This window comes from Lagopus leucura, unplaced genomic scaffold (genome assembly GCF_019238085.1).
Source record: "Lagopus leucura isolate 7727_CA_CO unplaced genomic scaffold, USGS_WTPT01 Super-Scaffold_100015, whole genome shotgun sequence".
In the NCBI taxonomy this organism is placed as follows: Eukaryota; Metazoa; Chordata; class Aves; order Galliformes; family Phasianidae; genus Lagopus; species Lagopus leucura.
The window spans coordinates 6,336,834-6,363,025 of NW_024962269.1; the positions used below are offsets into that span (position 1 = coordinate 6,336,834).

At 41.3% G+C, this 26,192-nt stretch overlaps 1 protein-coding gene across 2 annotated transcripts; it reads right to left on the minus strand.

Annotated features, from left to right (window-relative positions):
* Window positions 1-1,846: 1,846 nt before the first annotated feature.
* On the minus strand, window positions 1,847-25,987 carry LOC122182522 (tropomodulin-3-like). Of its 2 annotated transcripts, none has more exons than XM_042875897.1 (10): window positions 25,920-25,987; window positions 20,095-20,281; window positions 18,688-18,844; window positions 10,004-10,126; window positions 9,307-9,396; window positions 8,695-8,825; window positions 7,394-7,501; window positions 6,013-6,156; window positions 5,537-5,681; window positions 1,847-3,595 (listed from the first exon to the last, which is right to left on the minus strand). In XM_042875897.1, the coding sequence occupies exons 2-10, from the start codon at window positions 20,218-20,220 to the stop codon at window positions 3,561-3,563; spliced, it is 1,059 nt and encodes a 352-aa protein (XP_042731831.1). In that variant the 5' UTR covers window positions 20,221-20,281; window positions 25,920-25,987; the 3' UTR covers window positions 1,847-3,560. The 2 variants fall into 2 exon arrangements, with proteins under 2 accessions (XP_042731831.1, XP_042731832.1); XM_042875898.1 differs by lacking the exon at window positions 25,920-25,987 and adding an exon at window positions 20,560-20,827.
* Window positions 25,988-26,192: the final 205 nt, after the last annotated feature.

A 26,192-nucleotide genomic window follows, 5' to 3' on the forward strand; every position in this document is an offset into this window, starting at 1 on the left:
ATGCTGTCACTCCATCCTAGAAGTCTGTCGGATTGGTCAGGCACAATCTGCCCTTGGTAGAGCCGTGCTCTCAGCTCGTTTCACCTTGTGCATGCCTTAATATCTTTTTCAGGCAGATCTGCTCCATCATCTTCCCAGGAATAGACATGAGGCTCACCAACCTGTAGTTCCCCAGGTCCTCCTTTCTTCAAAGGATGTTTCCCTTTTTTCATTCATCTGGGACTTTGCCTGACAGACACGACTTTTCAAATAGGACGGAGAGTGGCTTAGCACCCACATCAGGTTATTCCTTCAAACCCTGGGATGCATGCCACTGGGCCCCCTAGACTTATACACATCCAGTCTCATGAAGCGGTCTGGAATTTGCTCTGCTCCTAGAGGGGTGGGATTTCACTCCCCCATCTCCTGCCTAGAGGTTCAGAGATACAAGAGGGATGGAAGCCTGACTGGCAGTGAGGATCAAGAAGGTGTAGAGATGATGAGCATCTCTGGCATCTTCTGTCAAACAAGGCCAGCTACAGATATGTGAACCATATAGCAGAGCTCATGTAGAGAACAAGCAGAGATCCACAGACAGCTTAGTAGTGTACTGTTATGTGCTATTTAAAAACAAGCAAAATTATACAATAGTTAATCATTCAAAAATTTTACTGCTTTACAGTCTGACAGCATATAGTGCTGATAAGCTAAAACACTCAATTCATATTTCCTCAATGGAAATTTAAATTGAATACATGCTCATTTATAGCCTACAAGCTGTAGAGATAATGAGGCTATTTTTTAAAAATACAACAGTATATAGATAATTGTTTTGGAATATAGTCTACATTTCCATGCTTATATTGGAGCCAATAGAATAAAAAATGTGTGGTTATTTGGCTTCTGCATTAAATGTGGAAAAGAATGTAGAAGAACAGTACGACCTCTTTTGGAAAAAGACCTTGCATTTATGGTAGCTAGTTATCAAAATAATACCACTTTTATGCTCAAAGTCATATACTACACTTGAAACCATTAAATCCCAACATCTAACTTCACTAAAGACTGTTTATGATTCTTAGCTACAGACTGAATTCTTTAATTTATTCCAAAATGGTTACATATACTGTAGGTACAAAAGCGTTGTAACTGTCTTAACTGTTCCATGGTCCATGCCAAATGTCTTTCAACAGTTGAGGGGAAGTTTTCTATGCTCACTGTCAGATACCTACCCTGAAAGGGCCAACAAACATTCTTAGCAGTTAACCAGTTAAGAAAGGTCCTCTACTATTGCCTATGACAGGACACCTAAGAGTTACAATTTAGAAGCCTCTACCTTTGATTGGAATATTAACCATGAAGCAGCTAAACTTGATTCTATAAAGTAATAAAGAAGAGATTTCAGCTATAATTTCCATAATCCAGCCATTCATTTTTCTCCTTCATCTTCAAGTAGGACATAAGTGCATAGTCCTGTTTGATAGCACAAAATAAATTGTCACAGAATCACAACACGTGAACAGATTTCATGAACATGCAGCCCTTCAAGAAAAGAAGGAAAACATTACAGACTATTTTTTGACACAAAATTATTATGGTGCTTGGCAAATGAGAAGTTTTAGGCAACTGAGCACATTACAGGCTTTGACCATGTTTATACATCGCTCCTATCTGTGAAAAAAAAACAAAACCAAAACCACTTAACTTGTGAGTTTCTCCATACTATGTAAGCACTCCAAATTTAACATCTGGGAAGCTCCTGACAATTCATAAAAGCCAAAACCAAAAGTAGCCTTTTTTATTGCTAGTCAGATTACTGCTGGTTGCCTCAAACTTACACTCTGTAAAGTCTTTGGTTTTAATAGAATTGATTCCAACAGCTTTTCAGAGCACACATTTATTTGTAATTAGTCAATAAAAGGCCAATTTTGAAACAGGAAAAATATGTTCTTCCATAGTTATAAACCAGTTAAATATATCTTCATTGAAGGCACCATAGTTTTGAATGTGCTGTACAGTTGCAGTAAAATTAGAAGCCACCTGCAGAATAAAGTCTGTCTGAAATCCAAGACATCATTTGCAGGAAATTACAACACAGGCACAGTGTCAGAGGATTGCTCTATTAATTTTTATAGTACTTACAACGTGATGCAAAAAAAGTTTCAGTCCTATACATTTCCTCTATATAAAAAGCTCACCGTATGATGATCTTCTGATGAAAATGGTTGTCAGTTGAGCTCTCACAAATATATTTGAGCTGTCCTTCAGAGTATTTTGTTAATTTATGGTCTCATGACAACATTAAGTAAGCTCGGTATGGTACAGTCCAAACAGGCCCACAGCAAAAAGCCCCTAGATTTGCATTATTTCCAAGATGTATACTTTGAATATGTACAGAAATTTAAGTGATTCTTGTGTCCTTATTAGTTGGCATAGATACACAGCTTGGAATAAGTACTGTACTATGCAAATTTGACACTACACATTAGTTAATTTCTCAAGTCGTAGTGTTTCAAACATCAAGCCTTTCCAGAAAGTGTTACTTCATTGTTTCATGAAAACTTACACATTTATATGAAGCACTAACAATTTAATTCAATAGCTTGTAAAAAAGGATTTTCTGTTTGCCAGGAACTTAGGACACTGATTTTTATAATTAGGTTGTTTCTCCTGAACAAAATTAGGCAAATTTAACAAAAGCTTGTCCACTACTTCTAGAGAAATTCATATTAGTTATGCATGTAGATAAGAATTTTTAAACAAAAGCTATAAACTAAATGCTGATGAGCACATGATAGTCTTAAAGTGTCCAGTTTAGACACAGAGCAAGTTATAATTCTGGGACATTTTAAAAGACTTTTAGGACTTAAGCATAGTAAGAAAAAACCCACTTTGCATGCTTTTACTTTTTCTTTTTTTTGCAAGGCTCCCACTTTTTTTTTTTTTTTCATTAGTCCCTCAAATCTCTTGGAAGAAAAGTCAATTTATTTTTGCCTGCTTTTAAGGGATGTTTACACTTAATCACAGTATCAAGAACAAATCAAAACAACAAAAAAATACAATAAGACAATTGTGAAAGACTTCCCTTCAGTGCATATGAACAAGGATGAACAGCTCTAAACAATGAGTCCAACTATTGTGTGAAGAATCCGTCACTAAAGCATTGTTCTGAAGAACATACATACCCCTTCATGTAAATGAGCACCCCTAGATTTTCTAACATTTCAGTTGGGTCATTATCTGCCCAGTGATCCTGAATGTCCCATTCTTTGACTACAGACAATTATACAATTGATTCGCGATTACATTTTTAGTAGAAAGCACAGCCAAGATCTTAAAATACAAAAAAGTTCTTTAAAAAAAAAACAAACAATCAAAAACTGGATCTGTACATGGATTGGTGTGGTTATGAAAAATGTGATGCATACCAGCAGATTATTAATATAGCTTTGCTTTAAAAGGAATGGGGTTTCCAGTCTTTTCCCTTCTAACCCAGGTAAATGCAGTCCAAGATTGCCAAAGCCCACCGTGAGGAGCGTGCTTTGAAGACCCTTGAAATCTTCACACAGTTCTAGCAAGATCTACTGGCTGTCTCCTTCAACCCTTCTCTTGCGAACTGTAACAAAATAGAAGATGTATTTTAAAATATTATTGTTACTGTCCTACATATTTCTGCACCATTGGTATGTAGTATAGCTCCCTACTTTGCTGTACAAAGGCTCATGCAGTAATCTAAAGTAATCAATATTTAATATTAGCCACCATTACACAAGAACAGATTCAAATATTTCCTATGAGAATCATATAGGAAACAATCTTTTTACTTTAAGTAAGCAGATTTAACAAGTTAGTCTTTGTTTTTATTGCCATAGTTTGCTTGGCTTTGAAAGAAACAATGTAAAACTTTCAAGAATACCCAATAAGATTTACACACATTCAAATCTGTACACACTCAAACAAAACTAAATTTAAATCCCTTTGAGATGTTATGCTCAATAGCCTACAGCATTCCATTCATTAATAAAAATATTCAGTTGCCGTAAAATGCAAAAGCAACAAAGATCCATGAATAAAACCACCAACGCTCACATGCTGCTCTGGCTTTACGCAGGATTCACTGAATGCCTTCAAATTCTCCAGTCATGCAGTTAAAGGCAATATTCACGTGGTTACAGACAAGGAAGGAAGGGGAAGTAGGACAGCACAGTGTAGACAAAGGAGAAAGGTGCAGACTTTTATTTTCAATATAAAGAAGTCACATACAAAGACAACTGAAAGGCTGAGCATCTCGGTTTTCAGTGCTTGACACCCAAGTGGGCATTTAGAGTAACCTGTCTCTGTAGCTTCATGGCTGGAGAGGTGAAAAGGTATTTGCAGAAATTTTTACTCGGATACTCCAGACTAAGAAAGCAAGGAAAAACAGGCAAGATATCAATAGAAACATAGATTTCCAGCAGTTAAACACTAAAATGAGAACTAGCCGACAGAGAAGCCTTAAAGGACAGAGACATACACAGTGACAAGAAAAAAAATTGGTTTGGAATTAATTTTGAGAAACACTTATGTGTGTTTAAATGCCTTTCTTCTGTCTCTATTCTACCTGTTACTCTTCCTCTCTTTCTTTCAGAGATCTTAGCCTCCACTTTAAACTTTACTACAAGGGAAGCAGATCAAGAAACCAAACTCTGGCTTCCTAGAAGCGCTCCCTGTTATTAGATCTCTTCCTGAATTCCTACTACTGCTACTGAACAGCCTGGCTCATTTTCACACCAAAGGGCTGTGTAATCCTTACTGCATCACAAAGCATCCAACCCAGCAAAGTTTAATGAAACGGAATTTTAAAATGCAATTCTATTTGAACATATTGACCTCCTTTTAACTTGTCATAGCTGAAACCTCCCCGTATTTGACACTGTTAATAAGAGATTTCCATTCACATGCTATACTATCAACCAATTTTCTGTTGTTTTGTTTAGTTAGAGTTCTAATGTGAGCTCCAAACAACAAAACTAAATGCAGCAAATAAAGACACCACTGCTACCATCTACATTTAAGAGAGGCAGGGAAGGCACCAGGGCATTAATGGAGCTGTAAGGGAAGAGGTGACTATGCCAACTTCTGACAGTGTGTTCACCCCTCCCTGCTCAAGCATTCCAAATGAGACTGGGTGTACTAGCACGGAGGAGGGCATCTCACACTAATAAATTCAAATACAGTCTTTAAAAAGGCCATTAGTCTTACCTGAGTAAAACCACATAATCAAAGCTATTATTTTTCTTCCCTTGCCACAACACATCTGGAATATGAACGTTCTTCCTGTTTCTGGACTATGCTAAAAATCCTGAACTCATGCATCTGGACATCTTGCAACAACATAAACAGGGAACAGCAAGTAGCAACAGAAGAATAAGAGTAAAAGCACAGGAGAAACCTGAAACTGATTGACAATTTTTTTCCCATCCTGGTTACATCAAAGGAAAACCTGGAAAAACAAACAACTTTAAACGAATGTGTGCAGCACAAGTTTTAAGAGTTACTCTCGACTGACAGGTCTTACCCAAGTCATTGTTTTTTGTGATAGCAGCAGCTGCCCTGGCTCGAGGTCCCTGTTGTGTGAAATGGTATCCAAATTTAAGGATCTTGGTGTTTTCTTCAAGCATCTTGGCAATTTCTACTTCTGCAAGAGTACCCAGCTGCTGCCTCTATTTAAATGAAAAATACACAAAGACAGCAGAGCTTAGGGGTAGTCATAAAAGAGAGATCAGGATACCTTCATCATATTAGTCAATAAATACCTTTTTTAATTAATCTAAAAGGCACAAGCTCATTATCATATCTAAGTGCATTTTAAAGCACAAAGAAGCACAGAAGTGCTTCTTGAAATGGATGCCTATGAAAATCTTAAACACACATGGCATAAGATATTTAAAATATTTTTAAAAGGTTATCACAAGAAGCCTAGAAGTACTCAGTCAACAAGGACAGAGAGCATGTAAGCACTGATTTTAATTATGCTACCATAGTCTCACTTACCTGATTATCAATTTTGATCTCTGTCAGTGTTTCATTGTCTTTCAGTGCATCGACCAGTGCCAAAATTCCAACTCCGGTGATGAAGTTTGATTCTATGTTTAAACTTTTTAATTTTGTGTTTACTCTCAGCATATCTGCAAGAGCCTTTGAATGCAAGAAAGTATCATTAAACTTTTGAACTGTGCTACAGTACATCACAGGACAGAGCAGTGACCACTTCCACCAACTAGCTCAACAGGAGCAACGTGTTCACAGATGCATAGTGTAACTTTGCAAGTATTCACCTCTTGAGACTGAAGAGAGTCTTCAACCAGGAATCATCTACATTCTCTTTTTAATAGTACTTAATCAAGAAAAGGCCTGTCTTACTCTTGTTACAAACTAAAAAGCTACGTAGAATATAAATTGTCTGAAATTAGCATATTGGACTAATTCCATTTTGTAAGCTTTCACAGCACATAATGAGTAGTGCAAGCTGTAAGAAAGGCTCAAAGAAAGGGGGTTAAGCCAACTGAAAGGAGAATTAGATATGGTTAATTTGTAAACAGGAGATCTGACATTCAAAATGCTTGTGTCTACAGATTTGGTAGGAAGCAAGAACAAAAAAACACATAAAACAAAAAAGCACCAGACCCCAAAATCAACCCTCTATCTTCTTAATACAAATGTTTCTGTTCTATTGAAAAGGAACTTTTTAATTCACCCAGGACAAAGCTTTCAAATGTTTATTTATTCACTTAACTGAATGCTCTAAACAATTGAAGCTAAAACAAGTGCAAAGGATTGTCCCAGTGCTATTTTCTTACTTCTTTATGTGCAAATAAATAAGGAACTACTTTTGATTCAGTACAGAAAATCAGGGCCAAATGATAAAGACTTCGGTTTCAATTTCTCAGACTAAATACTTTCATTGCCAATGCATTGAGCCCATCTTTGGTTGCAAGATCAGAGAAATGGGTATTTTACAATTCTGTTCAACCAAAACTCAACTTAGTTGAAAAATGCGATGAGCACTTTCAGCCTCAAGCTTATTTCCTTTGAAGTTAATTTTGAGGATACTCCTAACTCACAGCATGCACATTATTAATTAAACAACTAGGAAAGAAAGAAAAACAGGAAGGAGGGTAGCAAAATGAAATCCCCACTCATATCATCTGACACATTGCTGTACAGTCATCAAGTAATTGTTTACCAACTTTGATACAGCAAAGGTTTGCCAAAGTAAACATACAACACAGGGTAAAAGAAATTAATCATTTTCATATTAAAACTTATACATGTATGCACACACATACAGACAGGATTCTGCTCTATCCTTTACTGCCATCTTTCCACCCAAACTTCCCTTGTATCCCCCAAAGCACATCTGCACAATACTTACAACAGCAACAGGATCATTACTTCGGGTGGCTGCAAGGCTAAAATTCTTCACATGTGTGTTGGTTTCTAGAGCTTTTGCAAATTCTTTCAGCGTTGGAATTGGTATGTTCTTGAAATAAAAATAGCATTGCAGTCTCTTGAGATGCATAAGTTTAACCCCCACTCTCCACCCCCAAATTCTTCCATTGCCTTATTCTCTTCACAGCACAGCACACCATACTATTAACCATCGCTGATCTCCAGCAGTCTCACAGTACAGGCTTAGATGTGCAGCAGAGCCACGTGCAAGGTGCAGTGGTTCTGAGTTGGTAATTCTATAAATTAAACTCACCTTTATTTAACTAATACCAATGCCACAACAGAATGGTTAAAGATATTTAGCTGTTGTGAAAATGTTACTGAGCTTACATGAATTCAATGTTCTTCTTCCTATCACTACCATACTAATCTCTCACACACAGGAAACCACTTAGGAGCTCTAAAGCAACAGAATCCAATCCTCTTTGTTACGTTAAAAATAATCTCAGAAGTCACCAATTCACAGTTTGATGATTTTCACAAAGTAGTACCAAGCAACTCTAAAAGCAATAATTTTAGATAATTAATTACAGTCACAAGTCTCTTGGCTTATTGTAATAGCAGTTTTGTTCTGTTACCTTCTTAAATACTCTGGCTAGTACTTCACTGTTGTGCAATGTTCTTAAATAATGTGTTTCTTTTACTGCCTGCAGTAAGAACAACAAATAGTCTAGGCTGCCAGTGAGACAGTGCAGAAAGCAGTGACAGGCGGCTGGTTGCAGCAAGTCAGTTGTGTTATAGTTCTGTTTTCTTACGGGTATATATATACAAAAATGTTCAGTCACGTTGAAGGACAATTCTTAAGAGCTGATAATTGCTGACAGCTCTTCTGTACAAGGATCAGAAGAACATTAGGTACAAATACCATTTTGTTTGCAGTAGCAGTAATTGAGAGCACACTACTTCACAAAGCACAAAGGATTCAAAGCAGTTAACTCCATGATGCTGAACTGCTAGAACTGTCACCAGCTTGGCAGCAACTGAAACCTGGTTTGGTAGTAAGAAAATCTGAGACTTTTAGAGAATGTGTTTCGTAAAAGATACCAAGATGGCTTACTGCTTTATTTCAGGCCAGAAACTTGGAGCTAAAGCACACTGCAACATTTTGCAGGAAGGCTTCTATACTTAAAATAAGGCCATTGTGCCCACTCATAGTGCTGCACAGCTTTAAGTGTCTTCTGCCAAAAAAAGGCAGCATATCTACTGCATAATTCAGATAATTACCTTGATGTTATTTAGATTAACTTCAACAAGACGGGAATCGTTATCTTTAATCCTTTGCAGAGTCTCCTCCACATTTGTGGGATTTGGTGGTTCATCAAAAACAGGTAACATTTTTTCACCTTTTACTATATCTGAAAAGTAAGGGATACAATCGTGATCCAACAGTTGCATACATTCACTGTACATGTGATAAATATACAAAATACTTGCTGTATTTAAAGATCATTTCCTCAGTCTTCACATCTCTTCCTCACCCAAGAAGTATACCATCATCTCTGACTGTATTTTTATAAAGTTCAGCCCTCCTCCAATGTTCTCGCAGCCTTTCTCCTTTTCTTGAGCATGAGCTTTTTTCCAGAAAGCAGAAAGGATTGAATAACAAACACACACGTTAAACCTAAAAGCAAAGGCACACAAACGTATTTCTGCGCCTGCTTCTATCTCTCCAAGGAGTGAATTAACTACAGAACAGTTTTAAGTGTAAATAGGTAATTCCACTCTCGCCAGAACTCAACTGGAAACATTACAAGCATGTACCTTATCAATTTACAATGTAACATCCTATTAAAAATGCTAATAACGCGTTTATTTAGCACTTGTGTAAATACTTACTTGAAAAGCTGTCTTTGCCAACCCCATTACTGCTTCCTACAATATCACAGAACTGGTTGTTTGTTATCAGGTTGGACATTCCCAGTATAGCTGTTAAAAGGGGGAAGAAAAAAAAAAAAGCGAAGAACGATTTTAGTGTCCATGGCTAATTCAGCTTAGGGGCAGAGCTCCTTTAAATAATAATAACTGAAGTCCATCAAACACCAGATCACCAGTACAATAACCCACTGAATCTCTTAATTTAAAGAAAAGTAGAAGAACTTTTAATGTAACAGAAAAGACTTTTTAGTTTGCTTTCATGTCTTAGAAAGTTTCAACCTCACCAGGTTCAGGCATCATAGTTAAAAGCGCAGTTCAGCCAAACATTCTTGACTGCAGCTTTAGGAATATAAGCACATACCAACACATATGTATGGAAAAGCAGCAGTGAATACTAAACAAAAAGCAGCCAGCTTGAGGAATGAAATGAAAGATTCTGAGTTTTAAGATCTGGAATCTTAAGCCAAAACATTCCTATATATTAGCACAGACCAACAAAGACGATATGCTGCAAACAGACTAGCATTTAATTTTACCTACGTGGTAGTTTCTACTACACTTCAGACAACAAATACCCTCTAACATTAATTGTACATCTCTATTTTCTAAACATGCAGCCCACCTGTACTTTCAGAACAAAGGGACCCACAGCACTAACCTGCGAGGTCACATAGCTCTGTGTCTGTGGCACTTGTCAAGGCTTCCTCCAGTTCTGGATCAAGAGCAATTTTTTCTTCTGCATAAGACTGGGCAGGCTTCTGCTTCGGGATAAATATTTTCCCTAGAGTAAAGAAAGTGAAAAGTTTTATATTACTTTGCGTTACGTAGCTGCTTATCTTTAAACTTCTCTGTTCATAAGGGATGCATACAACATTTCAGAAATCCTAAGGCAGTATGGGCAACAAAGGAATGAGATCTCTTCTATTTGCTCTTGCAAGTCAGAGATGAGAAAAGGGCAAAAACAGGAACATAACATTATCCAAGATTCCAGCTTTTCAGGAGCCTGTATCAGGACTCCAATCTTACTTGTTTCTTCTGAGTATCGGGGTAAAATATAAGTCTGCATCAAACATTTTAAACAACGCATTTTTAAATAAAGTGCCTGCAAATAAAATTCAGTATTACTGGAAAACAAGGACAGATACACTGAAATGCATGAAATGCAAAAGGGACCCAGGCAGAGCTGCAATTTGAGTATTTCTGAGAAATAAGTTCTCTCAGCATCATCTGAAATCCCAGAACTGAATATTCACTGCAGTTTTACATCATATACCGTATTTCTGGTTTCAGATGTCAACTTAATCTTGAATTTAAAAAAAATGAAACGCCTGAGATGCTTAAGAAAAGAATGGTTTGAGAACAGCAGAAAACATGATAATTTATCTCTGGCACACACTGCCAAAGACAATTTTCAAAAATGATGCTTAGAAACAAGGAAGGTCACAGAAGATTCAGTGAGAAAAAGGAGCAGTGACAAGTGCATCACACCCACCTTTTAGCCACTACAGACAGGAAAAGGGAAAACTGGTTTTAGGGTAAATACATTACAAATGGAGGTGTAAGTAGGTAGCATAATTCCTGCACACATCTTTGGTCAAAAAGCTAGGGCAAAAAAATAAAAAATAAAAAAAAAATTAAAAAAAAAAAAAAAAAATCAGAAAACCAAGTTATTAGAATAACTATTCTGTAAATGGAACTGATGCATTCAATAGGTGCCTTCCACAACTAGAAAACTTTGATCTTAATAGCTATTCAAAATTTTTGCGTACTGTTAAAGACCAAGAAAAGTCAGTATATTTATCAGATGCATACTGGTCTAATAGCTTTGATCTACAACTGCATCTGATTAAAGACAAGCATGATCCACCTTGGCTGTCACCATCTGGGCATGTTCACTAGAGTTCAGCCTCCCTGCCTGGGCCACCAGAAGCCAGAGCTGAGGGTCACAGCTTCCAGCAGCACTTAACTGCTCCTGGGGGTGGAAGGTGGTGTCCATAATCCAAGATTTCTCAGTTGACTCAGGAACCCACCCTTCCATACCCACAGTAAGGCCTTTCCACGCCTCCCACGGAGCGCACCAGCTCATCCCCCACCCAGCAGCAGGCCAGCTGGGCAGGAGCCAGGAGCAGACTATTTTGCTCCTTGTACATACGCATGTGTATCTTGTTACATGTTTGGACTAAAACTAACTTTAGCATTTCTAAATGCCTCCCAGTGACAAGATGCTGTAAAGGAATCTTCCAATTTACATTCTGGAGAAATTCGGAGAAATTAGTGCTTTGGTTTCATCGTTTCTGGAGACAAATGCTGACACCTTATCACCCATCCACCTTTCCTCTCTCTCCACATCCCCACCCTAGATTACAATTGTTTGTGGTTCATTTTCTTTTTAAAGGAACTTCAGCATCACCACTAGCATAGAACACAATTTGAACTCTTCACAACAGTCTGATGACAAAGACTTGTTGCTAGCAACACAATATTGTTGTTCCTGGGTTGCTATCACTTTGGAAAGCTGTAAGTTTAGAAGCAAAAAATAAATCACCTTATATAACTGTTCTGACTACAAACAGGAGCTGAAAGCAGCTGACATACATTGCCACAGCTCAGTTTTGATGGAGAGTGCTAAAGGAAGCTTGTGGCAATTCAAGATAAATAGAGAACCTTCATAAATGGCAGGTGTGAGCAATAAATGCATTGGACTACTCTGATACACCTGACACAGTACATCTTCTACTCCCATTTCAGTATATCAGTATCACCTTCCAGGACAGGAATAATCTTCAACTTAAACTGGAATTTTTAAAAGAGGTAAGAGAACATGTGACAAGGTTTCCATCAACCTCTGAAGCACTTTGAACAGCACGCACACAGCCTAAAGCCTTTCATCATCTGCATTTGTGTTGTTTTTCCTCAGTAACACAGAATAGCAAAAAAGTGAGGCTGGCAGAGCATGAGGAGGAAGAAAGGGAAATGGTGAGACTGAGCGCCTGAGCCTCCATCACACCACCTGCCTTGCAGCATCAGTGCATCTCATACTTTTCTCCATAGTAAGCTGGCTTCTTCTATGAACTCCATGTGAATTCTGTTTAGAAATACAAAAACCTCCAGAGCATGTGAAGAATTCTTGGCCCTCTCAGTTGTGTAATTTAATAACCAGTTTTGTACAAAAGTAAAAACCTAAGCTTGTAAAAAAAAGAATTAAAAAAAAAAAAAAGAAAAATCTTACAAGAATTAAAATGAAATTCTGTCTATTCTGAGATGACCAATCCTACAAATTTTGCTGTTAAAATTTCTCATTTGCTTTCCAGATGAGAAAATGCATGAATCATAGAATCACCAAGGTTGGAAAAGACCCACAGGATCACCCAGTCCAACCATCCACCCTTCACCAACAGCTCTCACTAAACCATGTCCCTCAACACAACGTCCAAACGTTCCTTGGACACCTCCAGGGTCGGTGACTCCACCACCTCCCTGGGCAGTCCATTCCAGTGCCTAAGAAGACCTGTCAAAAATACCAGGTACAGACTTGTAGCAACAAGTGTCCATACAGCATTCTAAGAAAGCATTTTGTAGAACGTTTTTCCAACCCGAGACTTGCTATGACTTTGCAAAAAGCACTGAATGACATTTTCTGCTCCTGGAGATACCTCTTGTGATTATTTCGAGTACATTAAAATTGAAGATTCTCAAGTTTTCAAAATTTCTGCTTTCAACACACACCTTGCAGCGCAGCGTAAGCACCTGAAGAGTAGGTGCTTTGGCAGCCTTGTGGGATCTCCCCCAGCCTTAACATTAGCTCTTGACAAAGCCTTCTGCTCTGTTTCTTTCAGGAAGAAACCCAGGAAGGAACACAGCCTTTTATCTGCAGATCCATAGTTATGTTTTAGTTCCACTGACACTCCGCCCTGCCACTGAACAGTCCAAACCAGAGAAGTTTCACAGTCCTTTTTGCCTTCTGAAATCCATTCAGCTACTGATTCTTATTCCCCACCACAAGCAGTGGTGCAGCAGGCAGGGGGTGGGAGAAGCTCAATGAAAAGCAACTTCCTAAATGCTATGGTTTCTAAAACCAACTTCACTTTAACCTAGCTCACTTCCCTGTCTAGCTCATCACACAGCACCCACAACAAAGGAGAACTACTTCTGACATTAACTTAATTCTTAAGGTCACAGGTTAGGACCTTCAGATTCTAAGCATTTGCATCCTGAAAAAATAAGACTAAATTTACCCATACATTCCTGGCTCTTGGGACAACCTTAAAAAAAAAAAGTTTCTCTGAAAGCCAAAATGTTAAAAGCCGCTCCCTTCCAGAAGTACAAATTACAGCCAACTCCAGGCACACGAACTGGGTCAGGAACAGTTTTTGTTATAAACCAGGTCACACCCTTGTGTATACAATCTCTCATTCACTCGCCCTAGCCCAGAGTTCAGAGATTCACAGCATGTACATGAGAGCAAGTCCTTCCCAGCTTCTAGCAATCAGCAAATACTTCAAAAAAAAAAAAAAGACCTCTGCACCTCTGGGGACGATGATCTAACTCAAAGCCTGCTGCCAAGGCAGCCTGGAGATTTCCTTCCCCCATCCCCTCCCCTGCCTTTTTTTGTTTTGCTTTGTTTTATAATGCACATCTGCACAGTGTATACGATGAGCAGCTTCCTTGGTTTTCAGGTGGAACATTTCCAAATAGCACAAAGAAACACGGCGTCCTCCTTGCTCTTCAGCCAACAAGGACACCACGAAGATTAAGCAACACAGCACAAAAAGGCAAATTTCAGACATGTCCATATGATCTCTGTAATTATTAAATATTCAGGTGTTTTATGGCTTTAGCTAACACCTTAAACGATCCACATATTGGGATTAAGTCAAGCCTTTCTTTACAACAGAATGAACTCGCAGTTCCAATTGCACAGCAGCACAACCCACTAACGGCAGGAGAGCAAACGGTGTGTGTTGAAGCACATGAGACACTGCACACATACCCAAGGTGGGATGGAAGGCCTTGCAGAGTGTCCAGGAGTGCTCAGCACAGCCATGAACTCACCATAGCCAGCACAATCCCCCCATATCCCACAGCCCAGGAGGCACCCATTGACCACGAGCAGCAGGCCAGAACAAAGCCCCACATCAGTTTTGCAGCCCTCTGATGAGGAAAAGGAACCAAGCGCCACCTGAGGAAACCTCCTGTCATCAGTGACTTCATGAAGGGTGCACAACATCTAACTATGTATCCTATGTACTTTGCATTCACTAAACATTCACTGGTACAGAGGTTGTTACAATCCACAACTCAATCACCAGGTCTTACCACACAATAGCCTCATGTTCATCAACTTGCTTACAAGTCTAAGTAAACACTAATCTTTTTGTAATTCAGCTTAGAAGAGCTGTGTTCCTTGGTGCCTTACTGAGGAAACAGCACTGTTATCCATTATTTGTCTACAGAGCATGTGGCTGTGAATTAGAACACTGTCATGCATTAAGGCTGGTATATCACATGCTATTTTGTTCACTCGTATGGTGAACATCAATTCGACAGGTTGTTTCTTCAAAGCTCCTACAAGATATTAACTTCATTTCACAACATGTGACACATTTCCTTTAAAGACTAGTGATTGAAAGGCAAATGGGGGAAGCAGCACCCCAAATTCAAATACGACTGAGCAGCACAAATCAGCCAGGCAGGTCAGCGCCAAAATAGCTCTCACCATGTGAGCGTGTCAACCTAACAATGATTTCTGGGCAATAGAGCAGAGGGAAAAAAAAGCTGAAGTCACACAAAAAGCAAACCTATGCAGAACAAATACAGCCTGGCAGGAACGCTGGGGGAAAGCTGGAAGAGAAAAATGCGATGAGAAGAGGGCAAAGCCTAGAAGTACAAAGCTTGATTTATTTAATACTTTGCTAATGCCTTACACTGCACAGCTGAAAGTACATTACAAATGTCAGATATGCTTCTGCTTCATATCAATTGCAATAATTCTCACATTTTGCTGTCTATAGAAACATGGAACCCGGGTGAGCAGAGAGGAAAGCATGGACAGGGCACCAGTGCCCAGAGCTGAAGCCTCCCTCCTCTGTTGGGATGGGGCATCCTGCTCACTGCAGCATGCCTTGGGAAATCCTTCTGGCATGTTCATGGACACATACTGAGACAAAGCTAGTTCTGTTTAAATTATTACCCCACTGGTTTCATGAATCTCTTGCCTGAATTATTTGTCAGGCAACAATGGTTCACTGTATGGTTCAACACTTAATTGGAATGGAATGTGACTGAAGTCATTACATCTTGTTTAAAAACAAAGTATGTTTTAAAGGATGCATCTAGAAACCAAGCCAGGAACTGAAAAAAATAAAATATAACAATTTAGGGATTGTTAAGTGTCACATTCATTTAGCACTGTTCATCTCACTATATCAGGGTACTTTATGTGATTTTGCATCTTCCACATCTCACAGCACAGCAAAAAAAAAGAATAGTTAAAATCTGGAGAATTCACAGCACCTAGCAGTGAAAAAGATCAACACAGCTTTAACAATATGTTAACTCAAAATGAATTAGGACAACTGGAAGAGAAGATTTCCATTTGCACAGCAGTAGGGAAACAAGGTCACCAAGGGTGGTAACACCCAGGGTGAGCAGCTCTGATAAACCTGCAAGTGCAGTCACCATGATGGACACTGGTTCTACTGACAGAGAAAAGAGGATAGATTCCTCCTTTCTTACTCCATGGAAGGGGTAATTAGACTAAATGAGACCAGTGGGAGCATCCAGGTATACACAATTACGATAGTGAACCCTGACTTACAAAAATGGCACCAAGAAAATAGCTACAACTCCCTGAGATCCTTTAGATCTCAAGATTAGAGTTGTTAATTTTCTTCTTCTGAATTAGCAGCATAACCAAGCAAAATGCTCCATCCGCCCCATTCCGTGACTTGCTAGCTGCTTTTATCTAGTCAAACAGAATAGTTATCAGCCAGACCTTTTTTTTCCCTCCTCTTAAAATTAAATGATGGTTGTTGGTTTGTTTGTTTGTTTTTTTAATCCATAGAGAGTTCTAATCAAGTTTCACTCTACTCCTTTTCCAGTTTTCACATCTTGATGAGAAATCACGATCTCCATATTTAACAGATTAAGTGATACAGGATTGCTGTTTCTGCACAAACCTGACATGAACACAGCAGCAAGTCACAACTGAACTACAGAATTTTCAAGAGCAGAAAAGATTATCCCTCACCTACTCTGCAGTGCAGTCAGCCTTCTTTCCTTTCTTCCCTCTCGCCTCTCATTTAATAGGGGCATGAATTTCCACACTGAACACATTTTTTCAGTTTGGATGAAAGCAAGCTACATTTCATTTTCAGTGTCATTTTCTTCCTTCATGGTATTAAAAAAAAAAGAGTAGGAAGTTACTATAATAAATCCTCTTCAAAAGATATGGGAAATGTTATTAACTAAATTTGCATGTCATATTGCAACATTCAGACTGCTGTTTAGTAATACTTTATTACATAAAGGAAGTGACATTTGAGTTTTCTTAACCAAGATGTGTACAGCCGGACCCTTCTATTTTCCTACGCAGTTCTCACAGATTTTATCAACCAAAACAAGTAGTTCTGCTGTGTGCATGTATACATAAGCAGGCATGAAAGAACCACCAAGTGCAATGAAGGACTAGTACATCTTGATGGGAGAAGAAGCATATGTGCAAAACAACAAAGTGCTCATTAGAGGAAATCCTCGCTGGCCACCCTTTGTCCTGAAGGGGCTGAAAGGGATTGCCAAACACCAGAGGCAATGTCACACACCTGGACTCTCCCATCAGACAATTACGCTGTCTGCAGCACACACCAGCAGATCTGCCAGGCAAGAAGCAGGCTGGGGAGGAAAACACAGGAGCACAGGCACTGCTCACAGAGAGGACCAAAATGACAGGTGCTTTCCTCTGCCCTCTGCACCCAGTGCTACCCAGCATCATCCTTTATTTGGGTACTTGCACAGATACAGTCAGGAAACTCCTCCATCAGCAACCAAGTGCCACAGCTCTATTTCAACAAAAAAAAAAGTGTTAAGCTATACAACAGAATCACAGAATGGCCTGGGTTGAAAAGGACCACAACGATCATCTAGTTTCAACCCCCTGCTACGTGCAGGATCACCAACCAGCAGACCAGGCTGCCCAGAGCCACATCCAGTCTGGCCTTGAATGCCTCCAGGGATGGGGCATCCACAGCCTTCTTGGGCAACCTGTTCCAGTGCCTCACCACCCTGTGCTATAAAGTAACAACCTCTGTAATCCTTCAGGAAAGAGATTGATGTTGAACAATACAGCTATGTGCACAGACAGACAAAAAGCAAACAGCTCCACAAAAAATACCACTGAATTTACTGCACAAGTACAATCATGTATACAAATTCAGTAATGAATGAAGACTCAATTCTCAAATAAGCAATGATTCACAACAGATATCCACAGAACTACAGGGTTTGGTAGCAAATCCTTAAGAAAAGAGGAACAGTTCTTAAGAGACGAGCCTGTTCATCTTGAGCAGTCAGAACACATTTTATAAGGCAGCTTTGTAAATCCTTACTGCAACAGACCTGCCATGGTGCTGGGGAGCCTTCAGACAAGCTAGGACTCAGGAGCAGCACACAAACACTGGTGACAGCTAAAGTCCTAGAAACCAAAATATTTAGAATCCCAGGCTTTTATGATGCATCTATTCTACCAGGTCTGTGTTTCCACAGTTTTTACATCATAAGCCACAGCTAGATTTCAAGGCTTCTTGCAATGTTAAGTATATAATTAACCAATAATAACCATGCAATCTTATTAAAATCTTTCACTAACGATACCAGAAATGCAACATGATTGCTTACACCACTAGCTCAAAAATGCTGTAGGCCAATAATGCCAGACATTACTGGGCATCTTCCACGACACATCATTGTACTGCTCTGTTTCAAATTCAGTCTTAGAAATATCACTGTCTGTCCTCAGAACCACGGGCCATAAGCTAGAGGCACAACAGTATTTGTTACTATTGACACAAATCTGGGGGTAGCTCTCATTTGGAAGGTGCCACCCCCATCAGAACTTGACAACCGTTGGTAAAATCTTTTGAATTTGATTTTTTTCCTGCAAATGTGCAAATGGTACATCAGGCCCAGTGCCACATGAGGCTGGAACAGGAAGCACCCTGCCTCTGCACAAAGGCAGTCTGCAGGTTACAAAGCAGTCGAGCTGCCACTAAAGTTTGGTTCAGAATAGCTCAGGCCAGCCCACTTCACAAATTTCCTAACCACCTACACAGGCAATGGTGTCCTTACCTTTCTTTTCTTTTGTAAAAGGCACATAGTCTTCCCTGTCTTTGTGCTCAAGAGCTTCCTTCTCCAAAAATGCAAGGAGTCGTTCCCTGTCAAAAGGACCCGAGGCCTTTTTAGCAGTCTGGTCCTTCTGTCGGAAGCCTGCAGGCAGAAGCGCATTCTGCAAAACAAAATGGAGCAAATAAACACCGCTTAAAAAGTCTGAGTGAACCTGCTCAGATTCCTCTCCTTCTTTCTCCTCCTCTTGCTCAACGTTCAAGCCCAACATCTTTACGTACAATAGCACCTAGCACAAAGCTTGCTAGATATTTAGTATTTCTTCTCTAGAATAGGCACTGTTTAACTGAAGAATAAATAAACTCCTGCTATTCAGTTTTAGACAATCAGTAAGCAGTCCTCTTCCTCCACCACTAATTTCCCTGTGCTTAAGACAACTGTCCATGCTGCTCTCTGTTAACAACACCAAGTATTTCTACTTTTGGTCTGATTCAAGTTGCTGTTTTTTTTCCACTGTTTTGCTTTTTTTTTTCTTGCTATATCAACATACTTCGGCTAAAGAAAAAAAGGATATGCAAACAGAAATTCAGACTCATAAAAAGGCAGTCAATCCCTTTTGCCAATTCTCCTCTATTTAAATGTCAATAAGCCAAAGTAAATTAGAATATCAGGAATACTTTTCTGTACAACAAAACAAATAATCATAAAATTCTTAAGCAATCCCTGAATATCAAGTTGAAAGTTTATGCTAACAAAAACAAGAACAGAGAGAATCAGGAGGTGGAAACTCTGGTCTTGGATTCAGACTCTATCTGCAGGACCTGTACAGGACATCACTCAGCTCTTCATAATAGAAGGCTAAAATATTCTTTAACATCCCATGCTGACAACTGTCCAGGTGTTGAGAAAATTTTTGCCCCCTCTTTGCAAACTCAGCAAGGTACAAGAATGGGAACAGTCATGCTGCTAGACACAAGATGAGGAATCTTTGGAAGAGTTTAGTGCTTTCCCTCTCCCATCCAACAGTAGAAGTAACAAAATAGAAATGTATGCAAAGAGCTGTTTACCATCCAGCATTGGAAACAGGAAAGTTTGACAGGCCTTTCTAATAAATTCTTTCAAGATCACTTAAGAGCCACTTTTCCTGTATAAATAAATCCCACACAGCTTCTCCTAACAAACCCCTATTATATTTTCCTCTACTGTGGTTGTACTCGCATTGCAAACAGGAAACAACCCTGTTGGGACATTATATACACATATGTATCCGTAAATAAGACTGCTAGCAGATAAGGAAAAAATTCCAAGACAATACTAACTACAAGCTGAGTTCAAGTAAAAGAAAGCCTCAAGTTTCTGCACACTAATTTATGAACTAATGAAAAGAAATAACTTCTCTCTGCTAATGCCTACCTCAGGGTCAAGATCATCCAAAACTGTTTCCAGCTGTTTCAGTTCTTCTTCTGACAGCTTGCCGAGAATGTCATCCTCATCAAGATCTTTGTACTTGTCCAAGTCTTTTCGAAATGGGAGTGTCATGACTTGGGCAGTAGCAAGTTGCTCAAATGCTTCAGAACCTGTGTCTTACTCTTAACCAGATCTATAAAGGGAGAAAAGATTTTGAAATAAATAGCCATAATTAAGATAAATATCCCAACTAAAAAGCATATTCAGCTTGTAAATGCATTTCTGAAAGGGAAGTTGTTAATCCCTTATTCATATTGATCTGCTGCTCTATGAAAGACACAGAGGGCTTGGAAGTCTTGCTTCTTCCCTGAGCAGAATCCCACTCTGCAATGCTCTCTTCTCCCATCACATCAACAGCTAAAACAACAACACAGAAGCAAGCTAAACATATTTTAAGATCCATGTCCATACCTAATTCTCTTGAGAACTCCAAAGCTGTATTTCCCAAAGAGCAGGGCAGGACAGGGGTGGAAGGAGACAACAGTTATACTCCGATTAATAAGCCCAGCTTAATGCCACCAGTTTTTACAGGTACTCAGTCAAGAGAGCAGCTAAGATGTTTCATACTTGCTGCTGCTGCTGCTGTTTGAAGCCAGTAAAGGAGTACGTCAATACAAACAAGATATTTGGTTATTAGTGACTCACATCCTTGCCTATTACTTACAGGGGAAGCAGAGGATGTTTATTAATTATATCACTGGAACTGAAGTACCCTCCTGTTCTGTCAGATGAAAATTAAAGCACCTTGATGCAAAGCTTAGGGAACACAATGTCTGTGTAACAGTCCACTCAGTCCCACTAGCGAAAGGACATAACAGACTGTGTAATTGCTCCCTATATTACACCTGGAAGAAATCTGGGTCCTTCTGCAGTACTTCTTACATCCTAAGAAAACACAGGCAACCTTTGATCTAAACGCTTGAGCATTTGACTAGGAACAAAATGTACAGTTAATCACAGTGATCTTTAAGCAGACAAGCTATTTTTCTCTTATTTTCTCCAAGAACTTTCAGGATTCCACTGTTGCTCTGCAAAATTCATGCTTCGAGTTGAACATGCAGGCACACACACAAAAAGGGGAACTTGAATGTCTCCCTGTGAACAACAGCATCCTTGATGCATTTGGGAGCTAAAGCAAAATCCATACATCTTAGTTAATGAGCATCTGCCTCCTTTCTCAGCTCTACAGAAATACAAAGCAAATAAATCAGGCATTCAGCAAACACTGTTTGTTCTACGAAGCCCAAGTTCCAGTTCAGATGATCACATCACATATAATAACTACGTTAATTCAAACCTGGACTTACTTTGTACTTCAAAAGCAGATGAACAAAGTTATTACCTCTTAAGTAAAAGGGCCATATAGCCATGTTATACCAAGGGACCGGGCTTACTGGATTCCTTCTCCTCACTTGTTTACACCCAGAAAGGTCTCTCTCTGAATGCTGGCAGTGTCACAGACATTGGGATATTTTAATTCAGAGACACTGAACAGAGCTGAGCACACGAAGGTTCACCCAGGCTGTTGGGCTGTTTTACCTGTAAAGTCTATCTGGCTTTAACAGGACTGGTAAATTTCCAGCTCCCACCAACCCAAGCTATTTACATTTACAGCTATTTTCAACAAAACAAAACAAAAAACATTGCTAATACATACTATAATTTGCTCATAAACCATGGTGTTGACATTGATAGGATAACTCCAAGGCTGAGCTACCAACACAGAACAAGATCTCTTGAAAATAACAGCAATCAGGAGGAATTCTCAACCTTGTTACATCAAGAGAATGGTGGCTGGCTTCCCTGGAACTAAAGCCAATGGCACTGGGAGAGCTTGGGCCTTTCACAAGAGGCCACAGAGCTGAGAGCATCAGATACAGAATTTAACAGCTACAGAAGTACAGAGCAGCACACCTATGCTTTTCAAAAGTAACCAGAGAAGCATCTCTCCTGGCTGTTGCACCACATCTGACAGCCCTACGGTGTTTGCTTCTGGAGCTGCACGACAGCTGAAGAACAACTAGATTGCTGCTGCAGCACATGCCACACAATCTGCATGCAAACTTCTCATTCCTAGAGCCTTACTGCTTTCCTCTGCTGCACAATTTAAAGCATTAAACACTATCATAAGGGAAAAACATTTCCTGCAGCCACTTACACAGCATTGTTTGTGACCAGGCTGCACAGCCCAAGTCCTCAATCAACGTGCTGCCATTTCTGCATGGCCATTTGCATCCAAATATTAAAAGGTGTAATTTCAACTGGTAATTACAAGGAGCACACTAATTAGCATGCTGCACAGTAATGCTCCCCTTACTCTGACCAAGAGTAACACTGCACAACCATACATTGCATCCAGGCAGGCTGTGTTTCCTCTCTATAAATAGCTGCAAAATGCCATCACTCAGAATTAATTACCTTCTATTTACTGGATTTACATCTTTCACATTGGAAAATGACTCATCCTTTGTAATTCATTAATGCCCGGGTCATAACCCATAGCTTCTTATTGTCTTTACAATATAATCAAAGTGTCCACTTCAAATCTTGGAACGTTCACACACACACAAAAAAAAAAAGAGGGAAAAAAAGCATTATAGCAAAAAACCACATTACTTTATAACAGAGGCTTCTCTTTAGCAGGAAGAGAACCACCTGTGACCTAGCAAATTCAAGGTGTTTTGGACACATTTTCTAATATCTGTCAAAGTATTTGCAATATGTATATATAAAATGCTAAAAATCAGGTTTTAAAGCATGGTGTCAGAATTCTCATTGCCTAAAAAGGACATGAAAGCCAGCCAAAGTCATCATCTGATCAAACCATCCCCTCCACCTCCCACCAAACACATCTGGTATTCTCACTTGCCTTCCATTATTCATGGTAACAGCACAGTTGAGAAAGACACTCATGTAAAAAAAAAAATTACAGATTGTTAGAAGGGGCAGTTATTTGGACTGGGAATATTAATGGCACATCTTGCTGCAAAATAACCAGCAATAACCAGCAATTTGGGCTTTGCAAATACTTGGCACTTTTTGACGAGCAGCGCTGTTTTTTTGCTAAGTATCCTTACAGCTTTACCACAAAAACATTACATACACAGAATATCTGCAGGGCATATAACTTATCATGTAGAGTAAGCACTTCATTCTAGCAACCTGATAGTCGTATAAGGAACATCCATCACTTCCAATCAAGCAAGTTTTAACTCGCTGCCTATTAGAGAAGATACATTGGAAGGGAAGATATTCTGATGAATCAATGAACAACTAAGGAAGTGAGAAGCCAGTAATTACCTTATTTCAGGCCATTTTATAACTACCAGACTCATCCCTTGAAAGGCTATCAAGCAACTTCCATATACTCAATCTACAATTAAGATGTTTTTGTTCTCTTCTATCGAAAAGCATATTAAAAGCAAACAAATTTAAAAACAGTCACTCCCCAGTTTTCTTTGCAAACTTCTGTTATATGTAAGGACATCATTTCTTGGGATCCCAGCAGGAGTAAGTGTAGCAATATCTCACCTACAGGACACCAGCCCCGCTGACGTCCTCTGTAAATGGTTTCTGTAACTTAGATTTTAAAACAGAAGAGACTTCAGGAACAATGAAGTGAGCTGGTTTTGACCAACACGTCTACAGAACTGCCTAAAATCCCACTTGCTCCCTCAGATCCTCCTCCTCACACGCCCCTGCTGAAGCAGCGTGGCCACAGGTGGCATTTCCCAGGGGAATTTCCACTGTGGCAAAACTACACATTAACTACTGATGAACATGTTTTGCTCTTGAGTTACCTTTATGCACCAAGCCAAGAAGACAAATGACTTTAACTAAACTCACTCCAGCAAGCTCTTTAGGACAGTTTGCAACACCTGAGAACACTGTGGCCAGGCAGCACCACACCAGAAGGCTCTCAGACATCCCCAAGCCCTCCATGCACATCCAGCACAGGGCAGGTGGACCTGGCACTGCAGCTGACATCCCCTGGCTGGGTGACACGGAGCCAGCAGGTGGCATCTCGCCTGTGCCTGCAGCTGTGCCTCCAGGAAGTGAAGGAGAGCTGTTCTGGGCTATTTTCCTACATAAACAAGCCTGAGGCTTCATTCTGCTCACACAATTTGCTCAGTTCTATATGGAGCAAAGAGCCCTCTCAAGTTCACGCATGTCAGCCACATGGGGACAGAGGTGAGCAGAGAGCAGCGCTGAATAACTGAAAGCACAATGAGGGATAGATATTTCCACAGCAAAGGAGACGGGAGACCAACTGCATTCCTGTTCAGTCCTGCTCCACCTCAGGGGGCACTTGGGATGCACACAAGATCTGTGGTTATGTCCTGCACTCCTGTCCGGTTCCACAGCTGTGTGGAATTAAGGTTGTAAGCTCGCTAACAGGGGCCAACTCAATGCAGCCTACTCCTGCACACCTTGGGAAAACCTGTCACCCACTACAGGGCAGCAGATCCATGTCCTTGTTGGCCTATACAATACCAGCGCTGGCAGCTGGGAACCAGGGGTGCCTGCCCAGCAGCTCACCACAGAGCAGAGGTGATGCCGTGGCAGCATGCCCACCTGCAGAACACCGCCAGACCTGCTCATCCAACTGGCTGCAGGGCAGGCATTGTGATAAGAACCAAACAGAGGGCAGGGACAGGAGAATGGAGGGATAAGCACCTCAGAAGCATTCCAGAGAGGCCTGTTACATGCCGCATGCTGGCCAAACCTATCACCTATCATGGACATTCCTCCAGAAGAAATCTCAGCTCCAGGCGATCCCCGCTCACAGCGCAGCACCACCGCTGCAGGAGCCTCTCACTGCAGCTTTTCGGCAACCCTTGGACTCTCTTCACCAGAGGCACTGACACACGACATTCACTCTCAGAGAAACTTCTACCGACCCTTCAATTAAAGGGAAACAAATCAACTATACAAGCTGTCTGAATGAACATTCATACGTTTGTTATCTACTAAAAAAAGGTTTCAAGACGTACAAGCCTACAGCTTAACAACAGAGGGATTTACACGTGCACGTTACATTGCTTGTTTTCCTGTTGCCTTTCACCTCGAGCATCAGAGGTTGGCTTTCTGCACCCATCTATGGTATTTAACGCTTTAAAGCCCAGCAGCACGGCGCTCACTACCGGAAGACTCTCATGTCAGCACCACGCCGAGCACCCCTCCGTCAGCCACCGGAAAAGCGTTCTTCCTCACCGAGTACCGATAACACGCGCTCCGTAAGCCGCAGAAGACGCGCGGCGAGTTGACAGACGCGAGCTGACCGGACCCGCGGGCAGAGCTCCCGCCCCGCAGCTCGCGGACGGCACGGCCGAGCGGGGCAGCCCGCAGCGCACCGGGCCGAGCGGCGCACGGCGCGGCGCCCCCAGGCCTCCGAACGGCCGCCCCGGGACCGCCCGGCTGAGAGGAGCGGCGGGAGCCGCCCAGCCGGGCCGGGGCGCGAGGAGAGCGAGCGGGCGGGCGCGGCTGAGAGCGGCGCGGGCCGCCGACGCCGGAGGTGGGATGCACGGAGCGGCGCTCGGGGCCGCAGAGGGCAGCGGGCCAGACCCGCGCCCCGACCGCCCGGCCCCCTCCCTCCGCGGGCAGCGGGGCTGCTGCCGCGCCGGCCGCTCCCGTTCCTGGGCCGCGCGCGGAGCGCTCCGCTCGCCCCCCTCCCGCCCCGCCCCGCGTCCCTTTCGCCGGCGCTGCCCGCACGGCCCAACCGACCCCCGCTCCGTCCCGGTCCCTCCCGGTCCCGGCCGCTCCCCACTCACCCGGGCGGGCGGCAGCCGCTGAGCTCCCACAGCCGCCTCCCAGCCGCGACGCTCGGCGCCGCCCCGCCCCGCGCCTGCGCGCCGCCCCCGGGCGGGACGGGAACTGTAGTGCGGCCGCGGGCCGGGCCTGGGAGCGGCGCGGCGGGAGCGCTTCGGTTCCTGAAGGCCGGCGGTTCCCGAGCTGGCGGCCCGGTGCTCGTGCGTCTTAGGCGGCGGAACGTGCTCAGAGGGATGAACAGAAGGATGGCTTCCGCAAAGGCTGAGGCATACTTT

What these genes read in the sequence shown, in the direction of transcription:
- LOC122182522 (XM_042875897.1), bottom strand. Translation starts at nt 20,220, where the DNA reads ATGACACTCCCATTTCGAAAAGACTTGGACAAGTACAAAGATCTTGAT. An exon ending in TTTTACAAAAGAAAAGAAAG is followed by an intron (nt 10,127 to 18,687) that starts GTAAGGACACCA and finishes TCTTTACTCTAG; the next exon opens with GGAAAATATTTATCCCGAAG. An exon ending in TGGCAAAGACAGCTTTTCAA is followed by an intron (nt 8,826 to 9,306) that starts GTAAGTATTTAC and finishes CTTACTTTTCAG; the next exon opens with ATATAGTAAAAGGTGAAAAA.